The sequence below is a fragment of the Arvicanthis niloticus genome, chromosome 8 (assembly GCF_011762505.2).
Source record: "Arvicanthis niloticus isolate mArvNil1 chromosome 8, mArvNil1.pat.X, whole genome shotgun sequence".
Taxonomy (NCBI): Eukaryota; Metazoa; Chordata; class Mammalia; order Rodentia; family Muridae; genus Arvicanthis; species Arvicanthis niloticus.
The window spans coordinates 80007618-80033788 of record NC_047665.1 but is presented as its reverse complement, the minus strand read 5'-3'; the positions used below and the strand labels follow the sequence as shown (position 1 = coordinate 80033788).

Genomic DNA, 26171 nt, shown 5'->3' with positions numbered 1-26171 from the left:
GCTAATGGCTATCAAAAATAAGACCTAATAACATTTCATAAATGATCCAACCTAAACCCCTTTTATTTGTCTGTATGGAGCTAGGAGACTGAGCATAGTTAAGATAGTTAAGAAAGACACAGGTGTTCTAGAGTCTATTTTCTAAATGATATGATATGTGTAAGAAGGATGACTCTACATTTTCTATGCTGTACTGGATGTTTCTCCACTGTGATGCTTTTGTAGAACATGTGAATCTGCTTGTACATATGTTCATAGTATACATGCAATAGACACCACACTACTACTTACATTAACTTCATTCTTTGTCATTAGGGTAAAATTATTCGACAGCTGAAATAAAAGGTTTGTTGGAGTTGAGCACAGAAAATAAGTCAAAGACCATGCTACAAAGGTAGCTAAGCTGGCCTCTCATGACCCAAAGTCTTCAGAAGCTTGGTCTGTGTGGAGACTCAAACATCTAAATATCTCTTGTCTATGTATAGTGCTCTAGACCTGCTTGTCCTGGTACCAAGCACTAGTACCTGCTCTGTATGGGTTAGAACCAATACTCCTTTTCAGATCTCCATCATTGTGGTCCAAGGTCTAGAATTCTGAGCTTGCTATTTAGAGCTCCCCTTCTCTTAGTTTTTATCTCTTATGATCTTATTGTCTTCTAGAAAAGAAAGGGATCTTAGAGAGAAGGTAGCAAACATCAAGTTGAACATCTGGCTTATGATAAGTATCTAGAGACTGTAAAATTCCACATAAGTAAGGCATGCAATTTCTGATAAAGGTCCTGAGGGGAGTGGCCACTAAATGCAAGAAACAAGCACAGGTAGGTGGGTGATCAACAGGGTCTGGGTCAACGCTTTGAGACTGGCTTGCCTGAGACTTCAGTCACAGAAGAATGAGCTCAGAAGTTCTATTTTCCAGAAATGTAATCAGATTAAGATTCTAAGGCAGAGGCAGGATTCTATTATGCATAACTCACTGTACACAAACTCCATCCCTAGAAATCCTGGGTGCAGCCCAGGGTCAGGTAAATATTCCCTGAAGCCCTGCTCAGTAGACCTAAAGAACCATCATGAGCAAAATGGGGACAGAACAATTGCCAAGGGACCATGTTCAGACATGAGGTGTCTGAACATATCATTTGGTAAAAACTGAAAAACTGGGTGAAGTGAAGGGCCAGTTGGAATCCAGGATAGGGAGTAGCCATGGAAGGACTAGAACCTTACCTCTGTTTTACTTCAGACCCTCAGGACCTGGTTCTGACCCAGTGTAGCCCTTGGTCAGTGCTGATAGTAAATGGTACTGGCAAGTTTTGGGGGGGTGGTACCCAGCATTATCTTTCCCATCTTAAGTGCTCCTTGCCTGCTCTCAACACTAGCAGTATGCAGGAAGGGTTAGCAAAGAGAGCCATGGAACTGTGAAGGGACATTTTTAGTGAAGACAAAGAAGGGCAGAAAGCAGAGAAGGCTCATTTTCTGACATCAGGAATGTACCCTCAGACCCATGTAAATGGGCCTCAAATCACATAAGTGGATAATTAGTTGTACCTATAAGATATTATTCGTATCTACCCATGGAGGAGAGAGATAGAACAGCTACTTGTCAAAATCTGTGTGAATAGGAGTCTTAGAAAGGAAAGAATTAATTTCCCCCATTAACACAGGACATTACCTTCAGACACACACAGTCCTTCGTAATTGCCAAAATCCCTCTCTCTCCCCTCCCAATCACCAGGCAGCTAAAGCAGTGACAGAGAGAGCCACCTTATCCTTGCAGTACTGTCTGTATTCTTGAGCCTGCACTGTCATGACACTATACAATGAAGCACCATAGGTCAGTTCTACAGTATACCTGCCAGGTTGTGGGAACCTTGTGCCTCTTGCTGGGTGGGAGAGCCAGGTCTCCTGTCCTAGAACTCTGTCCATCAACACTATCATCAGACTTCTAGAACTTAAGGAGTTATGTAGGATTCTGGCCATGAACCATATTGCTAGGTTAGGAGAGGCTGTGAAACATTGAAACTGATAGTGACTTTGTAGATTATATCATGGAAATTTTATATTTGATAAAAAAATAATTGAGACTTTGATTTCTAAAATATACTTACTCAAAATCATGTAGCATCTTAGTAATAAAACTGAGAGTGTAACTCAGGCTTTCTAGTGTCTGCTTCACTGTTTCTACCTACTGCTCCGGTATTTCTACCTACTGACATGGGGTCAAAAAAAGGTCATATGGACAGGATGGTGCAAAGGTGACTGTACCAAGAGAGGGCAGATGCCTTTGGGTAGAAATTAGCTTAATCACAGCTCAAGTCAGATGCAAGAACCAGGCTATCACATTAAACAGCCCAAAGATCAGGTGAGGATAGCCCTTGAGAAAGCAGTTTGGATGAGGCCCCTCCTGTCTCAGGAGCAGACAGCGGATTGATTGCATGCATAGCTCTCTCCTTTCCTCTCTGCTGGGACAAGCACCGAGGGTGTGTGTGAACAGCCCTATCTCCCCGCAATGCTTCAGAGCTCTGACCTTTCTGCTCTGCCAAGTGTGCAGAATGTCCCTGGCTGGTACTTGCATGCCAATTGGGCTGGGCTAGTGCGTTGCCTGGTAGCTAATACAAGTATTTCAAAAATATTAATGAACGTTGTTTGTTTGCATCATTGTCACATGGCTGCACTATTGGGAACTAAGATTCAAAGGTGAGAAAGGAAAGATGAAATGAGGAGTCAGTGCGCAGGCCTCACCTGATGAAATGGGGGCATTGTCCTTCCTCAGAAAGACTGTTTCTCCTACAACCTGGAAAGGCCCCAGGGCAGCTTCCTTTAATGCTAGAGCCCACCTAAGCCACTTCAGAAAGGTGCTGCTCTGATGTCTCTAGTCTGCCTTGTCTTGTAGGATCCTTTAGATTCTAGCTGGGTTTCCATCATGCAGCTTCCCTGGCTGGTATAGCCTCCAGCTGTCCGTTTATTATCTCTCTCACCAGAAAAGTGATGGATGCTGAGCTTTCAGACAGCAACTACACACAGGGTCTTTCTTGATGACTCATGCATCTGAGGGCCCATAGCCCATTGAGGCAAAGCCACTGCCTCTAACTCCATTGAAAACCAAGGGCTCAGCCAACTTCACTTACAGCAAAGGCAGATGAACCCCAAGAATTGATGACAGACATTTCCCAGGAAAACACTCTACAAACATGACAAAGGCAACATGGGTCATTATACAGCTAAATAATGGAGAGATGTTCTAAGAAGTACACAGTTGGAGGATTTAGGTGATGTCATTGCTGTGTGAACCTCATAGAGCATATGTACCAGACACAGACTTGGAGTGCCATTGAGGCATGCAATAAACTGAAGGTGTAAGGGGCCAATGCTAGTGGATAGAACCAAAAATTTTTAGAATCGGACATATGTGCTCTAAATTAACAATAGAAGTTTAGTATGGTGTCTAACAATTGGCAACCACTATCTGTCATTGTGAATTATTATATACAGTATGTAATTGTATGTAGTAGCCATTCACCCCACTGGCATTATCATATAAACAAAACATCATTCACATCAAACACATGAAAAACACCTTGTATTGGCACCAGGACACTGGACATCATTCCATTGTAGCCATATAGGATCACCATCATAAAGAGGGGCCCTTGTTGGCACAAAGGTCATGCATGTGGAGTAAGATTAAGCTAACTTATGTGGGAAAAGAGTTATAACACATAGAACTAAGAAAGAAACCAAGGGGCATAGCACCCACACACTGCTCTGCTCTTTCAAGTCTTTGACATCATCATGTACTACCTGACCTGGACTGATTTTGACTCTGAGCTCTGCTGTGGGTCAAGAAGCCACTTCAACTAAGTGAGTACCTCAACAATTCTGCTGTCCTATAGGAACAAACCTTACCGTACTCCAGAACATTCTGTTCTTCTAAGATGATGTTTTCTTGAAGAAACTGAATAAGAGGCAGTGCCTCCTTAAACTAAAAAAGAATCATAGCTAGCCTTCTTAATTAAGGTGCAGAGAAAATACAGTGTCTCTTCAATGCCTTGTGTTTTTTTGTGGTTTGTTTTTGATTTTGATTTTTTTTTACCTACCTGTTGCTTGCTTTTATTCTTACTTTTCAGAATTACCTGCACTTTCTATGAGTTCATAATAACTTATACTACTGGTTCAGAGTGTAATTAGTAGTAATAAGAAGAAAGCCTATAAAATAATAACAGCTTTCAAATATTCTTAAACACTTTGTCAATAACTTTGCTATTTAAGCTCTGCAATTTTAAAGTGCTTATTATTTTTCTTCCATCTGTACAGTGTTTGGTCTGAACTGTTGTTTGTATGGTTCACACTAGACTATTTGTTAACATGCAAATGCTATATACTTTTATTTATTTATTTTTTAGTCAGAGTCTTGCTGTGTGACGCTGCCTGGACTTGAACTCTATGTAGATCATGCTAGCCTCAAACTTGTACCTAGCATCCTTCATCCTGCCTCTTCCTTCAAAGTGCTTGTGTGTCACCACGCTCAACTCAATAGCTGCATTTTTATTAACCCAGGCATACTAATGCGCTCAGGAGATGGGTCCCACTCACCTTCTTCCTCTCTCCCTCTCCCTCTCTTCCTTTCTCTCTCTCCCTCTTTTCCTCTCCTCCTCCTACACCCTCTTCCTCTCCCTCTTTCCCTTTCCCTCTTCGTCTCTCTGCTCTTTCCCTGGTATATGTCCCATACATTCATCTAAGGGAATGTGCCACATCATCACAGGCATACTGTTTATGCCACTCATCAGGAAGACAGTCAATAGGACAATCGCATCATCTATGTTCTAAAACACTGTACCCTAAATACATAATTATAACTTGTTTCATCTGTCTAATGCTGTTTGTATGTATATTTTCAGGGCTGACCAATTTGGTATTGAGTAACAATAGGTACACTCTCTCTGGGTCTGTGCTTGGCATTTCTATTTGTCTGTAGTTCTTTCTGTAGGGTTGAGGGGTTGAGGCCTCCTAGATTTTAGTCTGTCTATTTCTGCATGGCTGTTGTTTCTGTCTTTGTTCAGCACAGGTTTAAGCAGGTCTTATGTATGTATATATATACATACATATATATATATATGTATATATATGTATATATATGTATACATATGTGTGTGTATATATATATGTGTGTGTGTGTGTATATATACACATTAACAATAATTAATGAAAAGAGGGTCATAAGGAGCAAGGTGAAGTATGTGGGAAGTTTTAGGGGGAGAATAGGGAAGAGGGAAATGACAATCATATTATACTTTAAATATATAAATAATTTTTAGAAGTTTTGTCCCATAATTCTTTCTACATATGCTGATCCCAACTTAGAAAAGAGAACATAACCCATCTCTGTTAATAGGCATCTTTGCTGTGCTTTGAAGAGAGGCTACTCTCTCTGCTGGAATATCTGGGGCTCTCTAGCCACTGGAGATAAACAGAAAGCAGTGGGCCCTTTCAGTGCCATCCTGATTGTCAGTACCTTATACCATAGCAAGGTCTCTTCCAACCATTGCTGCAACAAAACTTCTGGTGCCAACTTCATGACATTGTTTTCCAGACACCAACAGTGGACAGATCTGAACACACTGAGATATTCACAGCCGTTTGTGTTCCAAGGCCCTGAGTGACATCTCAGATAAGGAATGCACATGAACAAGACAAGCACTTGGAAAGCCAAGGCATTGAGTCTCATCAGTGATCCTGGATTCTCATCACTTCTTACTCTTTATAGTACCCTGGGGACTTTGAAAAAGATCTGATGCTTGGGAACCACCCCAAATACAACCTGCATGCACAGGCACAAGAGGCCACCTTCAACTTGCTCTTTGAGCAAGCCTGACAGGAGACAGGGTATAAACCTTATGTTCTAAACACTCCCACTTGGGTTTGATGTGAGTGTCCCTGGATACCCCGTTCTCTTACTCCATATACCATAAAGAATCTTTACTCCCTTTCAGAGCATTCATTCTGAATGAGCTACTTGACTTATTTTCTTTTTCTGTGGTCCTCAGTTTTCCCCAAGCAGAACATGGAAACAGAGATTTAGAGGCCAACTGATTAACAGCTGTGGCATCTCTATTAACATCCCCACACTGGAGCTCAGGTACCTTTCACAGGAGCTCACTGACCTTGTCATCATCCAGCTTGCTGTCAACCTCAGGAAAGACAGCCAGCAGCACACCATTCTGGATGGCTCAGGTCCTGGCAGCTACAGCCTGAGAAAAGTTCTCTGAGCCCAAGACAAAGCACTTTTTTTTTTTTTTTTTTTTTTTTTTTTTTTTTTTTTTTTTTTTTTTTTTTTGTCAGTGCCAGCAAGTGAGTCGTTGACCCAGGGGCTCAGTCTCCCAACCAAAATTACTTTAGCACAATTCAATTGCTTGCATTAATTAAGAGAGAAGGAAATAGTGAATTTATCACACTTTTCATTAACTCCAGTGCAGTGAAGGGAACAGTGTGTCTGGGAGCCTAGAGCAGGCAAGGTAGCTGCCGTCCACACTCCTCTATCTAATTACCAAGCCTACGCTTGCCTATTGCCAGTAGCTGTCTAAGGGAAGAGAAGGGGTGGGTAAGTACTAATGGTATATGGGGTGGGGGTAGAGGATGAGCAAATAAGAGAAAGGATCACATAGGCTCCACCCCTAGACTTGTAGCCATCAGGGACAACCTGAACACACATGATATATGTTTAGTACACTGCAGATCCATGAGCTAGTGAAAAAAAGTAGAACATGTTACACCCATTCAGGTATAGGTGATTTAGGCAATAGACAGCAACTACATTGAAGGAAGAACAAACAGTTCAAACCTCAGTTTACCTAAGGTGATCCATATTTCCAATACTATGGCCTGAACTCAATCCAAACTCATTCCTATTACTGTTTCTCAAGTGCAGAAGAAAGGTGTTGGGACTAAATAGACTGATCAGGGGTTAAGAGCAATGGCTGTTTTTGCAGAAGATTCACGTTCCATTCTTAGCACCCTACCTGTAACTCCAGATCCAGGCGCTCTGACACACTCTTCTGGTCTCCGAAGGCATTCAAGTGGGGCACAGATGTGCATGCAGACAAAACACTCCAATACACACAAAGTCAAAATTAACAAACCTTTAAAACTATTCTTTATAAAGAAGGAAGCTGTTGTGTTAGGAGGCGTATGGCTGTGACTGGTTCTACTAGAAAGAGATGCTGGTTGTGCCATAGAATTCACAGAAGGCAACATTTCTCTCTTTCATTCACACTTTGTCTCTCCCTTGAGATATTGGTGATAAAGGTAGTTGTTCATTGCAAAGATATTGACTTAGATAAGAAGATATACACCTGTATCTGTATGTAGTGTAGAATTAAGGATTGCCCTTGTGTGCTCACTTCTTTCCTGACTCATCCTTGTAGGTACTGGGTGCATGTAAGTCTGGACTTTTGGTCACTCTATTGCTCAGGCTCAGTTTTATGCCAGCGCTTAGGTATCAAGTCATGTATTCCTAGTATGCTGTCTGAGCTATCTTTAGCACACTAAGAGAATGTCAAGAACCTTGGTCAGCCTTGGATTCCCAGTCCAGCCTTACTCTAACCTGAAAGATGGAGAGCTGAATTCTAATCAATTGTCTCATTTGTGTGTGTGTGGGTGTGTGTGTGTGTGTGTGTGTGTGTGTGTGTGTGAGAGAGAGAGAGAGAGAGAGAGAGAGAGAGAGAGAGAGAGAGAGAGAGAGAGAGAGAGAGAGGATTTATGGATACAAACCCTGCAGAGGAGGAAGATTGGCAGGATTTGTGCACACTATGTATAGGACCTTCTGACCATCTCTGCCACACTGCACTCACCTCACAGTAGGAAGCTGTGGGATATGTTCTTCCTGAGACCTTATTGTGTTCCAGAAGTCACACTGCAGGATTTCCAACTGGGGGGCATCTCAGTTAGTGAACGCTAACTTATTAACATGCTATACTCCACACGTAAAGGAACAAATCACTGGTTCTTTCCTAGCTCTGTTTCCTGGTTAGCTGCAGTGAAAAGACAAAGGCAATTTCTCAGGTAGGCTAGAAAGGCGGCAAGGTGATGGGTCAAAAGTCTGCACACAACCAACTGGTATATGAGCCTAACCTCCCAAACTCAGTACACCTGGGGATCATCAGTGAGCACAAAGGATTTCTATGGAGTCCACTGTGTCTGCCACCTCTATTGGTTACTGTCTTGCCTCTTATTTCCTCCTGTCTCTTCCTCCTCAAAGCACACTCTTCCATGCTTTTCCCTTCCCACTATGCCTCCAAATATTCCAGATCCTGCCACTTGCTTCTCTGAGGCTTTCACCCTCTGGGTATGCTCCTGGGTGTCACCTCCTGACAGGTCACATGGCAAAGCTGTGACAGGTGCTGGTGTTTAACTTCACAGAACATTTCTGTAGAGAGACCCGCTGCTGTAAATAGCAGGTATAGAAGGATGGCAGCCATGAAGATCACCTGAGGTGACTTAATCATTTTCATAGATGAGCTGGGCTGGACTTGCCTCAAGAAAACGGTGGTGGCTTTGATGAGCTGAATAGTCTAGTCAAGAAAGAGAGGAAAGGACACCTAAAACTGTCCCCAGGGGTTTTCAAAGAGAAGAGATAACATTCTGTCTAGAACAATAATCTCCCAAAGAAGGAAGGCTGAAGTCCTTGACCTCTATTCCTTCCAACTGTGCCCTAAGGAGTCTCTTGGAGAAGCAGAAAGGAGGACAGATGGTCTGTGTACAGCAGGCTGGGGCTCAGGATATAAGGAAGCAGAAGCAGGTCAGAGAGCCTCTGGGTGTCTTCTCTGACTTGCTGTCTGATCTATTCATCCCCTAATACTTACATTCCTTCCAGCTGTGAGATATCTTCCTGCTCTCCTCTACCTTCTGTGAGAGATCTGGAAATAGCAAGGAACTGAAGTATCAAGCTAAAGATAGAGCAAAGTACAATCTGCTTGAAATTTTGAGCTCATGAAATTATTCTCGTTCCCCATATTGTCTGCCCCACCACTTCCACCACACACAGACACAAAGTGTCCAACACAACTCCTGGGTCATAATAGGCTACATTTAGATGACTGCAGATTAGAAGCTGTCCAAGCATCATCCTTCTCACTCTGTTTTGGTCTACATCTTCATTGTGAACACAGAGGGAAGCCTGGGAAATAAAATTGGGCTCTCTTTGTTCTGTGGCCTTATTATATGAGAGCTTGCACCTGTGTCCATAGAACTATGAAGCTTGCCCCCTCAACCCCAATCACATATCCTGAGTCAGAATAGATATCCCCTCACACCCTATATGAAGGACCCCAATTCAATCTATGTAATTTCAATCTAGTTAGTACAATGAATTGTGTTATCATCTTTGAAATACTCCTATCTTTCTAAGCAATAACCTCTATTTTTAAAAAAATTTTAATGGGAGTGCCCAAAGGAAAAGGGTAGATTCATAATACATCAGGGTACTTGGCTTGAGATGGAACATCACACATAAAGAAAATTTGGGCAACTATCCTAGACTCCTGTTTTAATATCTCCCCCCCCCCGATATTACATTTACATTTCAGATTTTATCCCCTTACCCCATTCCCCCCACCACCCAAGAACCTCCTATCCCATACCCCCTCCTCCCGCTTCTATGAGGATGTGCCCCCACCTACCCACCCTCGAATTTTCCCTCACTTGGTGTTCAGCCTTCATGGGACCAAGAATCTCCTCTCCCACCTATGCCCGACAAGGCCATCCTCCCCTACATATACAGATGGAGTCATGGTCCCTCCCTATGTGTTCTCAGTCTGGTGGTTTAGACCCTGGGGAGCTCTGGTTGGTTGGTATTGTTGCTCTCCTCAGGGGGCCACCAACCCTTTCAGCTCTTTCAGTCTTCTCTCTAACTTCTCCATGGGGAAACCCTTGATTAGATCAGTGGTTAGCTGTGAGCATCTGCCTCTGAATATGTCAGACTCTGGCAGACCTCTAAGGAGACAGCTATATCAGGCTCTTGTCAGCATGTACTTCCTGCCATCCACATCAGTGTCTACTTTTGATGACTATACATGGGATGGATACCCAGGTGGAATGGTCTCCAGATGGCCCCTCCTTCAGTTTCTGTCCCACACTTTGTCTCCATATTTGCTCCCATTAGTATTTTGTTACTCCTTCTAAGTAGGACCGAGGCATTCATACTTGGTCTTCCTTCTTCATGAGCTTCATGTGGTCTGTGAGTTGAATCTTGGCTATTTCAAGCTTTTGGGCTAATATCTGCTTATCAGTGAGTAAATACCATGTGTGTTCTTTTGTGACTGGGTTACCTCAGTCAGGATGATATTTTCTAGTTCCATCCATTTACCTAAGAATTTCTTGAATTCATTATTTTTAATAGTTGAGTAATACTCCATTGTGTAAATGTACCACATTTTTGTATCCATTCCTCTGTTGAAGGACATCTGGGTTCTTTCCAGCTTCTGGCTATTATAAATAAGGCTGCTATGAACATAGTGGAGCATGTGTCCTTGTTATATGTTGGAGCATCTTGTGGGTATATGCTCAGGAGTGGTATAGCTGGGTCCTCAGGTAGTACTAGATCCAATTTTCTGAGGAACTGCCAGACTGATTTCCAGAGTAATTGTACCAGCTTGCAATCCCATCAAAAATGAAGGAGTGTTCCTCTTTCTCCACATCCTCGTCAGCATCTACTATGACCTGAGTTTTTGATCTTAGCCATTCTGACTGGTGTGAGGTGGTATCTCAGGGATGTTAGGATTTGCATTTCCCTGAGGAATGAGGATGTTGAGCATTTCTTAAGGTGCTTCTTGGCCATTTGAGTTTCTTCAGTTGAGAATTCTTTGTTTAGCTCTGTACCCCATATTTAATAGAGTTATTTGGTTGTCTGGAGCCTAATTTCTTGAGTTCTTTGTATATATTGAATATGAGCGCTCTATCAGATGTAGGGTTGGTAATGATCTTTGCCAAATCTGTTGGTTGCCTTTTTGTCTTATTGACAGTGTCCTTTGCCTTATAGAAGCTTTGTAATTTTATGAGGTCCCATTTGTTAATTTTAGAGCATAAGCCATCAGTGTTCTGTTCAGAAACTTTTCCACTGTGCCTAGGTATTCGAGGGTCTTCCCCAACTTCTCTTCTATTAGTTTCAGTGTATCTGGTTTTATGTGAAGGTCCTTTATCCACTTGGACTTGAGCTTTGTACAAGGGGATAAGAATGGATTGATTTGCATTCTTCTACATGCTGACCTCCAGTTGAGCCAACACCATTTGTTGAAAATGCTGTCCTTTTTCCACTGGATGGTTTTAGCTCCTTTGTCAAAGATCAAGTGACCATAGGTGTGTGGGTTCATTTCTGGATCTTCAATTCTATTCCATTGATCTTCCTGCCTGTCTCTGTACCAATACCATGCAGTTTTTATCACTATTGCTCTGTAGTACAGTTTGAGGTCAGGGATGGTGATTCCCCCAGAAGTTCTTTTATTGTTGAGAATAGTTCTTGCTATCCTGGGTTGTTTGTTATCCAAATGAATTTGCAAATTGCTCTTTCTATCTCTATGAAGAATTGATTTAGAATTTTGATGGGGATTGTATTGAATCTATAGATTGCTTTAGGCAAGATGGCCATTTTTACTAAATTAATCCTGCCAATCCACGAGCCTGGGAGATCTTTCCATCTTCTGAGATCTTCGATTTCTTTCTTCAGAGACTTGAAGTTCTTGTCATACAGATCTTTCACTTGCTTGGTTAGATTCACTCCAAGATACTTTATATTATTTGTGACTATCATGAAGGGTGTCATTTCCTTAATTTCTTTCTCAGCCTGTTTATCCTTTGAGTAGGGAAGGCTACTGATTTGTTTGAGTTGATTTTATATCCAGCCACTTTGCTGAAGTTGTTTATTAGGTTTAAAAGTTCTCTGGTAGAAGTTTTAGGGTCACTTAAGTATACTATCATATCATCTGCAAAAAGTGAAATTTTGACTTCTTCCTTTTCTATTTGTATCCCTTTGAGTTCCTTTTATTGTCTAATTTCTCTGGCTAGGACTTCCAGTACTATATTGAATAGGTAGGGTGAGAGTGGATAGCCTTGTCTAGTCCCTGATCTTAGTGGGATTGCTTCAAGTTTCTCTTCATTTAGTTTGATGTTGGCTACTGGCTTGCTGTATATTGCTTTTACTATGTTTAGGTATGGGCCTTAAATTCCTGATCTTTTCAAGACTTTTAACATGAAGGGATGTTGAATTTTGTCAAATGCTTTCTCAGAATCTAGTGAAATGTTCATGTGGTTTTTTCTTTGAGTTTGTTTATGTAGTGGATTACTTTGATGGATTTCTCAATATTGAACCATCCCTACATTCCTGAAATAAGCCTACTTGACCATGATGGATGATTGTTTTGATGTGTTCTTGGATTCAGTTTGCGAGAATTTTATTGAGTATTTTTGCATCAATATTCATAAGAGAGATTGGTCTGTAGTTCTCTTTCTATGTTGGGCCTTTGTGAGGTTTAGTTATGAGAGTAATTGTAGCTTCATAGAACAAATTGGGTAGTATTCCTTTTGTTTCTATTCTGTGGAATAGTTTGAAGAGAATTGGTATTAGGTCTTCCTGGAAGGTCTGATAGAATTCTGCACTAAAACCATCTGGTCCCAGACTTTTTTGATGGGGAGACTTAATGACTGCTTCTATTTCTTTCAGGGTTTTGGGACTGTTTAGATGGTTTATCTGCTCCTGATTTAATTTTGGTACCTGGTATCTGTCTAAAAAATTGTCCATTTCATCCAGATTTTCCAATTTTGTTGAGTATAGGCTTTCGTAGTTGGATCTGATGGTTTTTTAATTTCCCCAGTTTCTGTTGTTATGTCTGCCTTTTCAGTTCTGATTTTATTAATTTGGGTACTGTCTCTGTGCCCTTTGGTTAGTCTGGCTAAGGATTTATCTATCTTGTTGATTTTCTCAAAGAACCAGCTCCTGGTTTTATTGATATTTTGTATAGTTCTTTTTGTTTCTACTTGGTTGATTTCAGCCATGAGTTTGATTATTTCCTGCTGTCTACTCCTTTTGGATATATTTGCTTCTTATTGTTCTAAAGCTTTCAGGTGTGCTGTCAAGTTGTTAGTGTATGCTCCCTCCAGTTTCTTTTTGTAGGTACTTAGAGCTATGAGTTTTCTTCTTAGTACTGCTTTCATGGAGTCCCACAAGTTTTGTTATGATGTGTCCTTATTTTCATTAAATTCTAAAAAGTCTTTAATTTCTTTATTTCTTCTTGACCAAGTCATCATCGAGTAGAGCGTTGTTCAGTTTCCATGTGTATGTGGGCTTTCCATTGTTTTTGTCATTTTAAAGACCAGCCTTAGTCCATGGTGTTCTAATAGGGTTCATGGGATTATTTCAATCTTTTTGTATCTGTTGAGGCCTATTTTGTGACCAATTATATGGTCTATTTTGGAGAAGGTACCATGAGGTGCTGAAAAAAAGGTATATTCTTTTGTTTTAGGATGAAATGTTCTATAGTTAAATCCATTCGGTTCATGACTTCTGTTAGTTTCATTGTGTCTCGATTTAGTTTCTGTTTCCATGATCATCTGTCCATTAATGAGAGTGGGGTGTTGAAATCCACCACTATTATTGTGTGAAGTGCAATGTATGCTTTGATCTTTAGAAAACTTTCTCTTATGTATGTGGGTACCCTTGCATTTTGGGCATAGATGTTCAGAATTGAGAATTCATCTTGGTACATTTTTCCTTTGATGAGTATGAAGTGTCCTTCCTTATCTTTTTTGATTACTTTTGGTTGAAAATTAATTTTATTTGATATTAGAATTGTCACTTCAGCTTGTTTCTTGGGACCATTTGCTTGGAAGGTTGCTTTCCATCCTTTTACTCTGAGGAAGTGACTATCTTTGTCACTAAGGTGCATTTCCTGTATGCAGCAAAATTCTGGGTCCTGTTTATGTATCCAGTCTGCTAGTCTATGTCTTTTTATTGGAGAATTGAGTTCATTGATATTAAGAGATATTAAGGAAAAATGATTGTTGCTTCCTTCTATTTTTGTTATTAGAAGTGGAATTATGTTTGTGTAACTATCTTCGTTTGGGGTTGTTGGAAGATTACTTTCTTGTTTTTTCTAGGTTGTAGTTTCCCTCCTTGTGTTTGAGTTTTCTATTAATTATCCTTTGAAGTGCTGGATTTGTGGGAAGATATTGTGTAAATTTGGTTTTGCCATGGAATATCTTTAGTTTCTCTATCAATAGTGATTGAGAGTTTTGCTGGGTATAGTAGTATGGGCTGGCATTTGTGTTCTCTTAGGGTCTGTATGATATCAGTCCAGAATCTTCTGGATTTTATAGTCTCTGGTGAGAAGTCTGGTGTAATTCTTATAGGTATGCCTTTATATGTTACTTTACCTTTTTCCCTTATTGCTTTTAGTATTTTTTCTTTGTTTTGTACATTTGATGTTTTGATTATTATGTGGTGGGAGGTATTTCTTTTCTGGTCTGGTCTATTTTGAGTTCTGTAGGCTTCTTGTATATTTATGGACATCTCCTTCTTTAGGTTAGGGAAGTTTTCCTCTATAATTTTGTTGGAGATATTTACTGGCCCTTTAAGTTGGGAATCTTCACCCTCATCTATACCTATTATCCTTAGGTTTGGCCTTTTCATTGTGTCCTGGATTTCCTGTATGTTTTGGGTTAGGAGCTTTTTGCATTTTGCATTTTCTTTGACAGTTGTGTCAATGTTTTCCATGGTATCTTCTGCACATGAGATTCTCTCTTCTATTTCTTGTATTCTGTTGGTGATGTTTGCATCTATGGTCCTGATTTCTTTCCTAGGTTTTCTATCTCCAGGGTAGTCTCCCTTTGTGATTTCTTTATTGTTTCTACTTCCATTTTTAGATCCTTGACGATTTTCTTTAATTCCTTCACCTGTTTGGTTGTGTTTTCTTGCAATTCTTTAAAGGATTTTTGTGTTTCCTCTTTAAGGGCTTCTACCTGTTTACCTGTGTTCTCCTCAAATTCTTTGAGAGTGTTAGTTATGTCCTTCTTAAAGTCCTCTGTCATATCATGAGAAGTGACTTTAATTCTGAATCCTGCTTTTCCGGTAAAATGGGGTGTTCAGAGCTTGCTATAGTGGGAGAACTGAGTTATGATGATGCCAAGTAACTTTGGTTTCTATTGCTTATGTTCTTGCGCTTGCCTTTCACCATCTGGTTAACTGTAGTTAACCTGCGCTTACTTTCTCTGACTGGAGCCTGCCTTTCCAGTTATCTTGCTTGTGTCAGAACTCCTCAGGATGCAGATGCCTATGTGATCCTGAGCTCCAGCTGCTCTGAGTACAGTGGCTCCTCTAGGATGTCTCAGGATATGGTGTCCACTGCTCTGAGTGCAGTGGTCCCTCTAGGATGTCTCAGGATATGGTGTCCACACAGGAGCAGACCAGCTGTGTGTCTGCCCCAGCCACAAGGACCAGGCGAGCTTTAATGTCTTTTGCTAGAGAAAATATTGTAGTCTGGTAGTCTTTATTAGAAGAAATCCTTTCCAATATGTCTTCACTATCCCATAGATCACAGGCATCTTGCATGCCCAGCTCTGTCTCTCTACATGTCCTCATCTTATCATCTTTTCATATTTCCCTCTTCTCCGTGTCCCATCTTCTGCTTCCCTCAAACTCTGCATCCTGCTCTTTTCTGAAGCACAGAGTTAGAAGTTTATAGTCAGTATGAAAAAGGGCTGTTTTACATTTCTATGACAGATACTTAAGATGACCATTATATAATGAGTAAGGGGTTCTCTGTGCCTCAAGGGCTGAAGGTACTGAAGTTCATGATTGGTTGTTTCACTCTGATCCTGTGACATGGTAGCACATCATGATGAAAACATAATTCTGAGCAAAACCACTTGTTTTGTACTATCCATTTCATAGCCAGGAGAGAAAGGGGTTGGGGCCAGGGAGCCATGGTCTCCTATTACCTCAAAGTTCACACCTTATTCATCTAAAATATCCCATTAGTTCCCACCTCCTAGCATGCTTCCTCCCAATGGCGTCAGATTTTTTGACTAGGTTTCTGACACAAGCTTTTAGGCAACATTAAAGATCCAAACTATAGCTTAGACACAGTTTGTAAGTGTGTAATTATCTTGGACAGCATCAGCTTTCGAGGCTGTCTGATACTGCCATTGCTGGAAGGCCATCTCAGGATACCTTTTGCAAGGTGGTCTCAGACCAGCAGCGCAGTGATATCAGAATCCTGCAAACTACTCCAAATGACTGAGAGTGTATGATTTTTTAAGTTCCCATGAATTTATATGCAAATCAAATTCTGAGAAGCATTTCATCTTTAGTACAAACTTAACAAAATCTGTTTTCTCATTTAATGAGGTAGTATTATCGTAACAACCCCCATTTTATATGGATTGCATCTTCTCTTTCTTCTTTTGTGCTTTTATAGATATATCTCATGAAGACAGCATTGCAGATAGTGCAAATAAACCCTCTATTTTAGAGAGCATTTAGGTATCCCCCATGGAGTACCCCAGGTCTGTCTTGCCTTGCACACAGAGGTATGCAGCCTCCTGTAAAGCCATGCTTTACTCTGCAGGTCAATCAATACTCCTCAAGTACTCTTGAGCCTAACCAGAGCTTATCCTCAGTATCTTCCCAGTGTCTAACCTGAGTTGGGCCTTTCTTATTTTTACCACAGAATACACTGGCCCTGCTTGAGGATCCTGCCAGGCCCATTGTAGGGAACTCATCTGTTTTGTTAAATACAGTTAATTACATGGTAGCAAGTATTTGGTAGTATATCCTTTTGAGAATAATGGAGTCCTACCAAAGACAGCCAACCTTCCTAACTGCCATATTTATTCATTGTCAAAATACCAAAAAGTGACACTGGAGACAGAAGGTTCATTTGGGTATGTTTGATTTCATTCTTGTTTTACTCTTTAAAAATCTGCCATGGGTCAGGCAACCCAGTTTCAATAGAGAAAGTACAATTCATCTCTTAAACTTTGAAAACAAGTGTCAGGAGCACAGAATACCTGGCCTCATATCCATGAGAAAGGAAAAGGATTTTTGCTGTTTGGCTTCATGGTGTTTGAGTTTTCAGAGGAGCATAGTATTTCAGCAGGACTCAAGAGAAAGAGGATTTTTTTTTCTTTGCAATGAGACAAGGAATAGGATGAGGTAAGGGTCCAAACTGCACCAACAATACAATAAGAAATTAAACTGAAGCAAGTTTTTCAACCTTCAATTATTCTGAATACCAAACAGCTAACTCTGTGAGTGTATAAGACTGAGTTCTTCAGAACAACCCACAAAACCAGGTATGAAATCTTTGAGGTGTTCTAGGAACTATAGGTCCACAGGTGCATTGCTATATGAACTTATAGTTATGTCTATTTTGACAAGTTTCCAAGCACTGCCTGCATCTACACAAAATAATTCATTCATCAATTCCCTAGACTACTCCACTATAGTTTAAATTTTTAAATTTCAAAGTGACAACTAGAATTGTATTTATTTATTATGCGTAGCATTACATATACATTGTGGAATGGCTCAATCAAGCTGGTTATTTATTGTCTGTCTCAGGTTGAAAGAGAACTAGCAACTTTGAATTTATTTGTATTACAATATAAAATATATTACATCTATTTCTACTATAAGAACTTAGTTAGCTTATATTTTATATACAAAGGCATTTCTATATATAAAATATTGTTTCTAAAAACCTAAAGTTACTTGCAGTGTTTTATTATACTATCGATCATGACAGACTTGTTTAAACCATCAACCTTTATTAATGTACTGGGGTATTTATAAGGCACTTTCTTAATTAACTGTTATAATAATAATTGAAGAAAAATATTGGTGGTATACTATTATCAAATGCACTCAAAAAGTTAAAGCAATTTACCTGGAAATACACTTATCCAAGTCTCCATCAAAGAATGTCTTACTTTGGACCATCTTATTACCTCTCTGTTGGGTGTTCAGTCCTGTTCTATGGCCTTCCCTCTTCTACTTACATTCTCAGATTGGGTAATAGCTTTGTTTTGAGACTAACAGTTCTGTGTTGTTTTCTGCCCACCTCTCTCTTCCCAGAAGGCCAGGGCTTTGTGAGTGAAGATGAATACTTGGAAATCTCAGACATCAAACGTGATCAGTCTGGAGAGTATGAGTGCAGCGCCTTGAACGACGTTGCTGCACCTGATGTTCGGAAAGTAAAAATCACTGTAAACTGTAAGTTGATTGGCTATCAGGGAATTCCAAGGGGAAAGGGGCCAAGGAGTAAAGCAGCCAGCTAAAAGTGACCACCTTTTCCTCAAATCCCCACACCCAAACACTGCAAACAGGAAGGGCAGATTTTGTCAGCTTGTTCTGCTCATTGCCTGTGTTACATTTACAGCTGGAGTCTTCCTGAGACTCTTGGAGCTTTTGGCATGTAGGAACTATGACGAATTTAGAATGGACTTGAAAACCTGAGAGGCAAATGTAGTATCTTCACATTTAAATATAACATCTTCCTAAAATGAATGGTTATTTTACTAAGAGGTGGGGTGTCACAAATGAATGGATGGATGTCTTCTCTGTAATCATGTTTTTAATTTTTTTTTCTGGTTTGTTTGTTTTTTTGTTTCTCCAGACCCTCCCTATATCTCAAAAGCCAAGAACACTGGTGTTTCTGTCGGTCAAAAGGGCATCTTGAGTTGTGAAGCCTCTGCTGTCCCCATGGCTGAATTCCAGTGGTTCAAGGAAGATACCAGGTACCTTGAAGGAACTGGGAGATCTCTGACACAGGACATACAATCCCCAGAAGGAAGATAGTAAACTTCAGGGGGAAAATTAGCAAGATAAAAACATGCTATAATCTCCTTTTAATTGAGTCTCCTTTTAGAATCAAAAGTAAGAAGAAAAATAGAGCAACCTGGGAACTCAACAAATGGATTGACTTTGTTTTAGAATCTTGGATTAGTTATAGACATGGTAGTGTCTCAGTGAGTTGACCTTTGAGTTTGACAATTTTTAGTTATTTATTTGCTTTACTTCCTATTAGAGGATATGGCACTTACAGCTTGTGTTGATAGGATGGGCAAGTCAGAAGAAAGAGTATTTGAACAGGACCTCATTGCAGTAATTCTAAGACCCATCTTTGCATCCTTTTGGTACTTGCCGCTTCCCTTGGCTGGCAAGTCCAGACCAATAGTGCTTTCTCCTACTGCAGGTTATCCACTGGCCTGGATGGGGTGAGGATTGAGAACAAAGGCCGCATATCCACTTTGACTTTCTTCAATGTCTCAGAGAAGGATTATGGGAATTATACCTGTGTGGCCACAAACAAGCTTGGGAACACCAATGCCAGCATCACCCTGTATGGTGAGTGCAGGAAGGCTGGATCTGGAGGGCTTGGCCATGTGAAAGAGCTCCAAAAGCTTGGGAGGGTGTCAGGCAGAATCTGCTTGGCCTGTTTCCATCCATATTGTTCAACCCACCACCCTTAGCTACAATATACTCCTCCCTACCATTCCCCTGGCATGCCATGCAGTCATGTTTCCAAGGTAATTTATTTTGGCCAGGTTTGCCCCATTTCAAAAGGGGTAAACCAAATTGTGAATCAACTGTGATTGTGAATTCCATATGGGACAGAGAACCATGAGATGGTTCAACAGTAGTGTCATCTGAAGACAAATGAGAAAGCAGAGGTGTGTGAGAATAAAGGAGAAATAATTGTAAGATTGATGACTTCCATAATAAGAATCCATACTCCAGGGATAGCAGTTATAGTTTTCAGCCAAGCAACTTTTGTCATCGTGATTCTCATGTAGACCACGAAGCCATGTTCTCATATAGGGATAAATGGGGAACAGAAGGCTGAATCCTCATCAGGAGACCCTTCTATTCCTCATAAGAACTCAGGTCTGTTTTTCTCCATGGCTGGAGAAACCTGGGGAGTCATGAATGGCTACTATGGAAACCCTTCTCCTTCATTGCTCCATCTACCCATATTGCTGTGTCTATATTTCCATGCAACATTTCATTTCACAAACTAGCATCAGCCTATGGTAATATTTCATACATGTGTGTATGTCTATTTTTGCTGAGGTGTAATGAGAGGGAAGCATCCGATGAACAGGATGAAGAAAGACTCATTATTTTCCATGTGTACCTCAGATGTAACAAGCTTGACATGTACTGAACTTTGTCCACCAACCATCTGAAATGTGTGATCTATGTCTTTTGTTTTCTCTCTGCATTGTGTGTGCATTGTGCTGTGTGTGTCTTAGAAATAAGCCCCTCATCAGCAGTGGCAGGTGGGTACAGCATGTTCCTTCCTTTCCCTGCCTGCTTGAATGCCTATGCTCTTGTATTTTTAAGGCTACTTCAAAGATAGGTTTGCCTGCTCCCTTCCCTAATATGTTCTATGTAGTAGATTTCAAAGGGATGTGGCTTGACCATTTAGATAATAAGCATGTAGAACATAATGGCTTTTACACACACTTAGGAGATTTGATTAGGAAGCTGAGAGAAAGTGAATTCACTCTGCCACCCCATAATAAACATCTAGTGGGTCATTGCTTATAAGGAGGTAACCTCTGCTATTTCTGCACAGGGGTGTATTGTGAGGAACTCAGCCCAGAAACCAAGTAGATTATTATATGACTTTCTAGAGACAAATTCCCCTTCTTTGTTTTGTTTCCTTTTACCAAGATTAAGAAGGATGCTGACTTAGTTCTAAATCTTTATTGTTAAATGGAAATTCTTAGGGTTATTTTTGCATGATGGCAATATATGTTATTTATTAAATATTTCTGGTTTCTTGGCATCATGTCAGAGCTGATCAGGTCAAGTTATTACCCCTATTTTACAGATTAATAAAAGAAGAACCAAGAAGTGTAGGTTATACCAAAATATACACCAGGAAAAGATAAATGTTAAATGAAGTCCAGACTCAGGCACATTATCATACACCAGAGTTTTTACTCAGAGAATAATCAAAATAATCAAAGAGATACCTTCATGTATACACTTAAACATTTGGACACCACTACACCAGGTATGAAGCCCTGCATCCAGAGGTGAAAGCCTGTCCACTCTACTTGTCTAAGACATATTGATTTTGGTCTTATGGAAAATTACAACATTTGTATTTCTACCATCAATTTATACTGCCATGGATTCATGCCTACTAAAGACATACTCTGCCAAACCTTGATGGTCATAAAATTCTTGTCCCTTAGTCATGACACTGCTACATGGAAAAGAGTGAGAGTAAAGTGTTGTTCAGACTTTAACATTTATTCATTCCTTTGGCTAAGAAAGTTATAGAAGTTGAGAGAATATGGCAACTAGAAGGACCTAGTAATGATGACCAGATGACTTGAGTACTTGAGTTATTGTCCTTTTCTGCTGTCAACAGGGAAAGAGTTGTGTCATTTAGAAATAGCACTTATGTCCTCATACAGCCTTTCTTCTGAGCTCCAATTGGAATGAAAAGAAAATGTAGAAATAAAAGCATAAAGAAAAGAGAGGAGAAAAAAATATAAAAGTCAGCTAGCTGACTCATGTGTCTCTTAGAAGAACACAAGTGATGTTTTAGGGGCTCCACCTCTATGACCTGATTTAACCTAAGTACCTTCTTATAGATTCCATATCTAGATATAGTCATGGTGATGGTTAGATAACATAAAAATCTTGGAGGACAAAATTCAGTTCACAGTACAGACATAGATTCACATCTAAATTCAGCCACGTGGCAGTCAAACTCCTTCCTTGATTTTTCTTTTCCTCAACTAGGCTGTAAGAGTTTTCTTTTGTGCTTACCTCAAAAGGATGATGAGAGGATGAAATAAAGGAACCTATAAATCAGTGTAGATACATGACCCTGAGAACACCCAAAGACTAAAGGCCTCAAATTACTAACCTGAAATTGGAATGACCATGAATTATCAGTAGGGCAAAGTTCATCAAATAGCTGCAACTACTGAACCTTTTCTATAGATGCTGAATGCTATGATTCTTTCCAGTCTTCACACATTTACTGTTAATTGGCCCATATGATCACCCTTTCTATTCATGGACCTGACAGAATTATTGATCAGAAGAACATCTAATTTTGTTTCCTTCAATGTCTCCTCTGCCTGTTAACTCTAGAACTCTTGAAGCCTATGAGCCACCTGGTCTTTACCTAATTAGAGTCTATCTCCAGCATCCATTCCTGAAGTAAGGCTTCCCTAGACTCTATGCCGATCAGTACCCACCCACCCCCAACTACACACATGTTATACATCAAGTAAATGCTAGTGTTCATTCAACAAGTATGCCATCTGTAGCTGCCTTAAGCAGGTACAAGGCATTGTTCTGAGAGATGACCACATAATCACGAGAGAACTAGAGTCCCTGCTTCTATAGCTTTTATGTTCAAATTGCAACTTTATAAGTTGTTTGTTTGATAAAAGTTTCTTCCCCATAAATCCTGTAAGACCTATGGACATAATAACTATGTTTAGCTATTTATCTGACATCTGACTTGGAGATTCACACATAGTAGCTGGTCAAAAAAATTTTGTAGATGATGATAAGCTCTTATTCAAAATACCAAAAGTTCAGGTGTCAAGAACTGAGATGTGATGAGCTGAGTTAGAGGTGTGTCTCTACGGGTCTTAGTGTTCAGCCTATGTTATTCCTTGGATGGTTGCTTAGGAAAGTTCTTTCAGTGAGCTTAAGATTTTTTTACCCATGAAGGTCCCCTGTAGTCTCCACAAAGGCTCTGATGTTAGGATTGATGATCATAGATTTAGCCATAGAGAAAAGAGAAAGTGTCTTTTGAGCTGCCTTTTCTGTTCACCACAATGCTTTTCCTGTCCTCAATGGCCCATCTACTTATAGCCACAAGTGATTAGGATGTACATGACCACTACACTGGGTCTTTTTATGATTCTCTCACTTACTGAGCATATAAGGTAAAAATTTGTCCTGGTCTGATTTTATGTGTGTGAAAATTGAAGCTAAGGCAGATAACTCAAATCACATTGGCTTGTAAGCAGCTGAACTGTGACTTGAGCCACACGTTTTAATGCCAGGGCCTGGGCTTTCAAGCTCTACTTTAGTTCAGCCCATGGAGGATGCTTGAGGCCAATTAGTATGGAATCACATATCAACAAGTCTACTTGAGTCATCTCTCAGTCCAGATCTGCCCTTCTGTAATCATCTGCCCCAAAACCAACCCCTTCAAAAGACAACTTTCACACCTACCACCTGTATATTCATACTTTCCAGACACATATGCAAAGCCTAAGTAAGTATATATTTGTGTCACCTCTCACAAGGTCTGTATCTGGTATTTGACAATCTCCCTTGACTCTGCCTCTGTGGTCCCAAGACTTCATACTTATCTTCACACACTTATGTTTCTGTATGAACAAGCAATAAGCAAAAAAAATGGAATAAAGAAAAAAAGTTTAAAAAAATAACCCCCCAAACATGCAATATAATGGAAAAGGTGGGTGGGGGAGGGGCTACAAGGAGAAAATGATTGGAAAACGTGAACAACGCATAGGCAGAGGGTGATCATTTTAGTCAGTGGTTTGTGGGAGTGTGCAATGCTCCTTTCTCATAACACCAGTCACCTTAGTGTCACAGAGCCACCAAAACAAAGCTTCAGGCAAAGGCCACTGAAATAGCGTATTACATCACAAACCCTGTTTGGGTCCAGGCATCCTCAGAGCTGGTAAAGGTGCAGGACTCACAAAAGAATTTTGTCATGGCAGCAGGGAGAACTGAGATCCGGTGTGACAGATCTGACATGGTGTGGTCAGCTCCTCAGAGCTTAGCAATGTACAAGGGCAGAAGGAGATTGGTGGCTTCCTATTTTCAGTTCTATGTCTCTGTTCTGAATCTGAGAAACAGTGGGAATATAAGAGCATTTCCAAAGGACAGTGTCTTAGTTAAGGTTTCTCTTAAAGAGACATCATAACCATAGCAACTCTTATAAAGAAGGCATTTAATTGGGGCTGGCTTATAATTCCGTGGTTTAGTCCATTGTCATCATGGTGAGAAGCATAGTGGCATGCAAGTAGACAGGTACTGCAGAGGTAGGTGAGAGTTCTACATGTAGATTGGTAGATAGTAGAAAGAGAGAGTGATACTGGGCCTGGCTTGAGTACTTGAAATCTCAAAGCCTACCCCAGGTGATACATTTCCTCCAACAAGGCCATACCTACTCCAACGAGGCCATGCACCCTAATTGTGTACTACCTATGAGCTTATTGGGCTGTTTACATTTCAAACTCCACAATGATCACCACAAATATGGGATATGATCCAGAACCTTAGATCAAGTAGGTGGCAGAGCTCCTACATGGTAGAAAATCAGACTTCTCCATGCATTTGTTAGCTTTATTGAGTAGATGCAATCTACTTATCTACTCAAGAGGCAGCCTAGGCCTCTTGAAGTCTTGTCAACCATATGTATAGCAGGCAGTGGCCGGGCTCAGCTTGCTCACCACAGTTTTGTCTCTTGTGGAAGTCTCTTACTTTCCAGTAGTATGACAACCTACTCTGCCTCTTCTTGGCCACTCTTGCCTACTCTTCCATGAGCAAGAGGCCCTCTCTCTCTCTGTCCTAAGAATGTGAAGAAGGAAGATTTGGGGCCTAATTCCATCCAGCACTGCAGTGTGATACACTTAATGATACATGAACATAAATATTATTGGAATTTGCAGGAGAGAGGGATAACAAATGCACACAAAGTCAAAAGATGGTGCAGAGAGAAAACCAGATTTGTCACCCATCTCCTGTGTAATTGTAGGAACACAAATTAGTTATATTAAGAGGTAAATAACAACATAGGGACAACTCACTAAAATCTTGTCATTACAAACACTCCAGTTAAAGCAACAGCTGGGCTCTGGGATTTATCCTCATATGAAGCATCAGTACCCTCACAGCCATTATCCCTATAAACCAACAGAAACATCTAGAGACCCAGTTACCAAAATTCTAGCTTTTTTTTTAATGGCTCCTTAATGGCTGGGATGAATCTGCATAGCAGACTGAATTTCTAAACTCAAGTTTCTTCAACTGACTCTAGCAGTAACTAGCTCCTGTTTCCTGTCCAAGCAACTCAGCAGCATTTGTGGGCAAAGCCCTGGACCATACTTCTGCCTTCACACTAGGTTCCACACAACCCAAATTCAATACCCCAGCCATCACTTCGTGCCTCTCACTATTCCCCTGCCCTCACACCATGCTGCACACAATGCGCTTGCCTTTACACTATGCCCCACAAAACCTTGATTCAATGACCCTGCCTTCTCACTGTGTCCTGTACATGATAGCTTGTGTCTTCTCTTTGAAAGTATCCTGAACAACTACTCTCTAGTCAAATGGCTTCAGGGACATTATGAAATGGAAACTCGTCGGGCAGTGGTGGCACACGCCTTTAATCCTAGCACTTGGAAGGCAGAGACAGGTGGGTTTCTGAGTTTGAGGCCAGCCTAGTCTACAGAGTGAGTTCCAGAACAGCCAGGGCTATACAGAGAAACTCTCTCTCAAAAAACCAAGAGAGAGAAAGAGACAGAGAGCGAGAGAGCGAGAGAGCGCGAGAGAGAGAGAGAGAGAGAGAGAGAGAGATTGATTTATGAAATGGAAGCTCAGAGGACCAAAGGATTCTCTCTAGCATGTGCTCCAGGGACCTCCCTATATCAGAATTTTCATCCTTTACTTTTTAAAGCCCCATTTACCTCAGTTTCTCAAGATCTCTTTCCTTCATAACAGAAGGATCCCGCCTTATTCCAGATCCCACCCTTCCTGTCCCCATACTCTGCCTTCCAAAGCTCTCTTCTGAGTCCTAAGATCACCTGGAGATAGCATCCTTCTTACCTATCCACCATGTCTGTTCCTGGCTCCTCTACATTTGCCGTATAAGTCAGTCTCAAGGGAGGATAACAGTGAGGGCGGGAGAAGTCGTCTGTGTCTTCAAGCATCATAGGAGCTGAATATCCAAGCCTGCATTACTTGGGGAGTCTTAAAGAATGCTAATGTGTGAGTCTTAATCTGGAACCACTTAATCAAAGTCTTGATGAATGGTCCTGGGTCTGTGACTTGTAAGCAAGTTATTTAGGGAATCTTATGCTCATGGAAAATGGCTGGCTCAGAGCGAGTCT

At 40.6% G+C, this 26171-nt stretch overlaps 1 protein-coding gene across 6 annotated transcripts in view; it reads left to right on the top strand.

Moving 5' to 3' along the window:
* The window catches only part of Opcml (opioid binding protein/cell adhesion molecule like), a 1093816-nt gene that overhangs the window by 1051578 nt on the left and 16067 nt on the right, over positions 1–26171 (top strand). For 5 of the 6 annotated variants that reach the window (XM_076939692.1, XM_076939694.1, XM_076939695.1 and 2 more), the window contains 3 exons: positions 18112–18249; positions 18653–18773; positions 19232–19383. In XM_076939692.1, the coding sequence (XP_076795807.1) occupies positions 18112–18249; positions 18653–18773; positions 19232–19383 (411 nt within the window). The remainder of the gene's footprint in view (positions 1–18111; positions 18250–18652; positions 18774–19231; positions 19384–26171) is intronic. The other variant, XM_034510397.2, reaches the window with a different exon arrangement.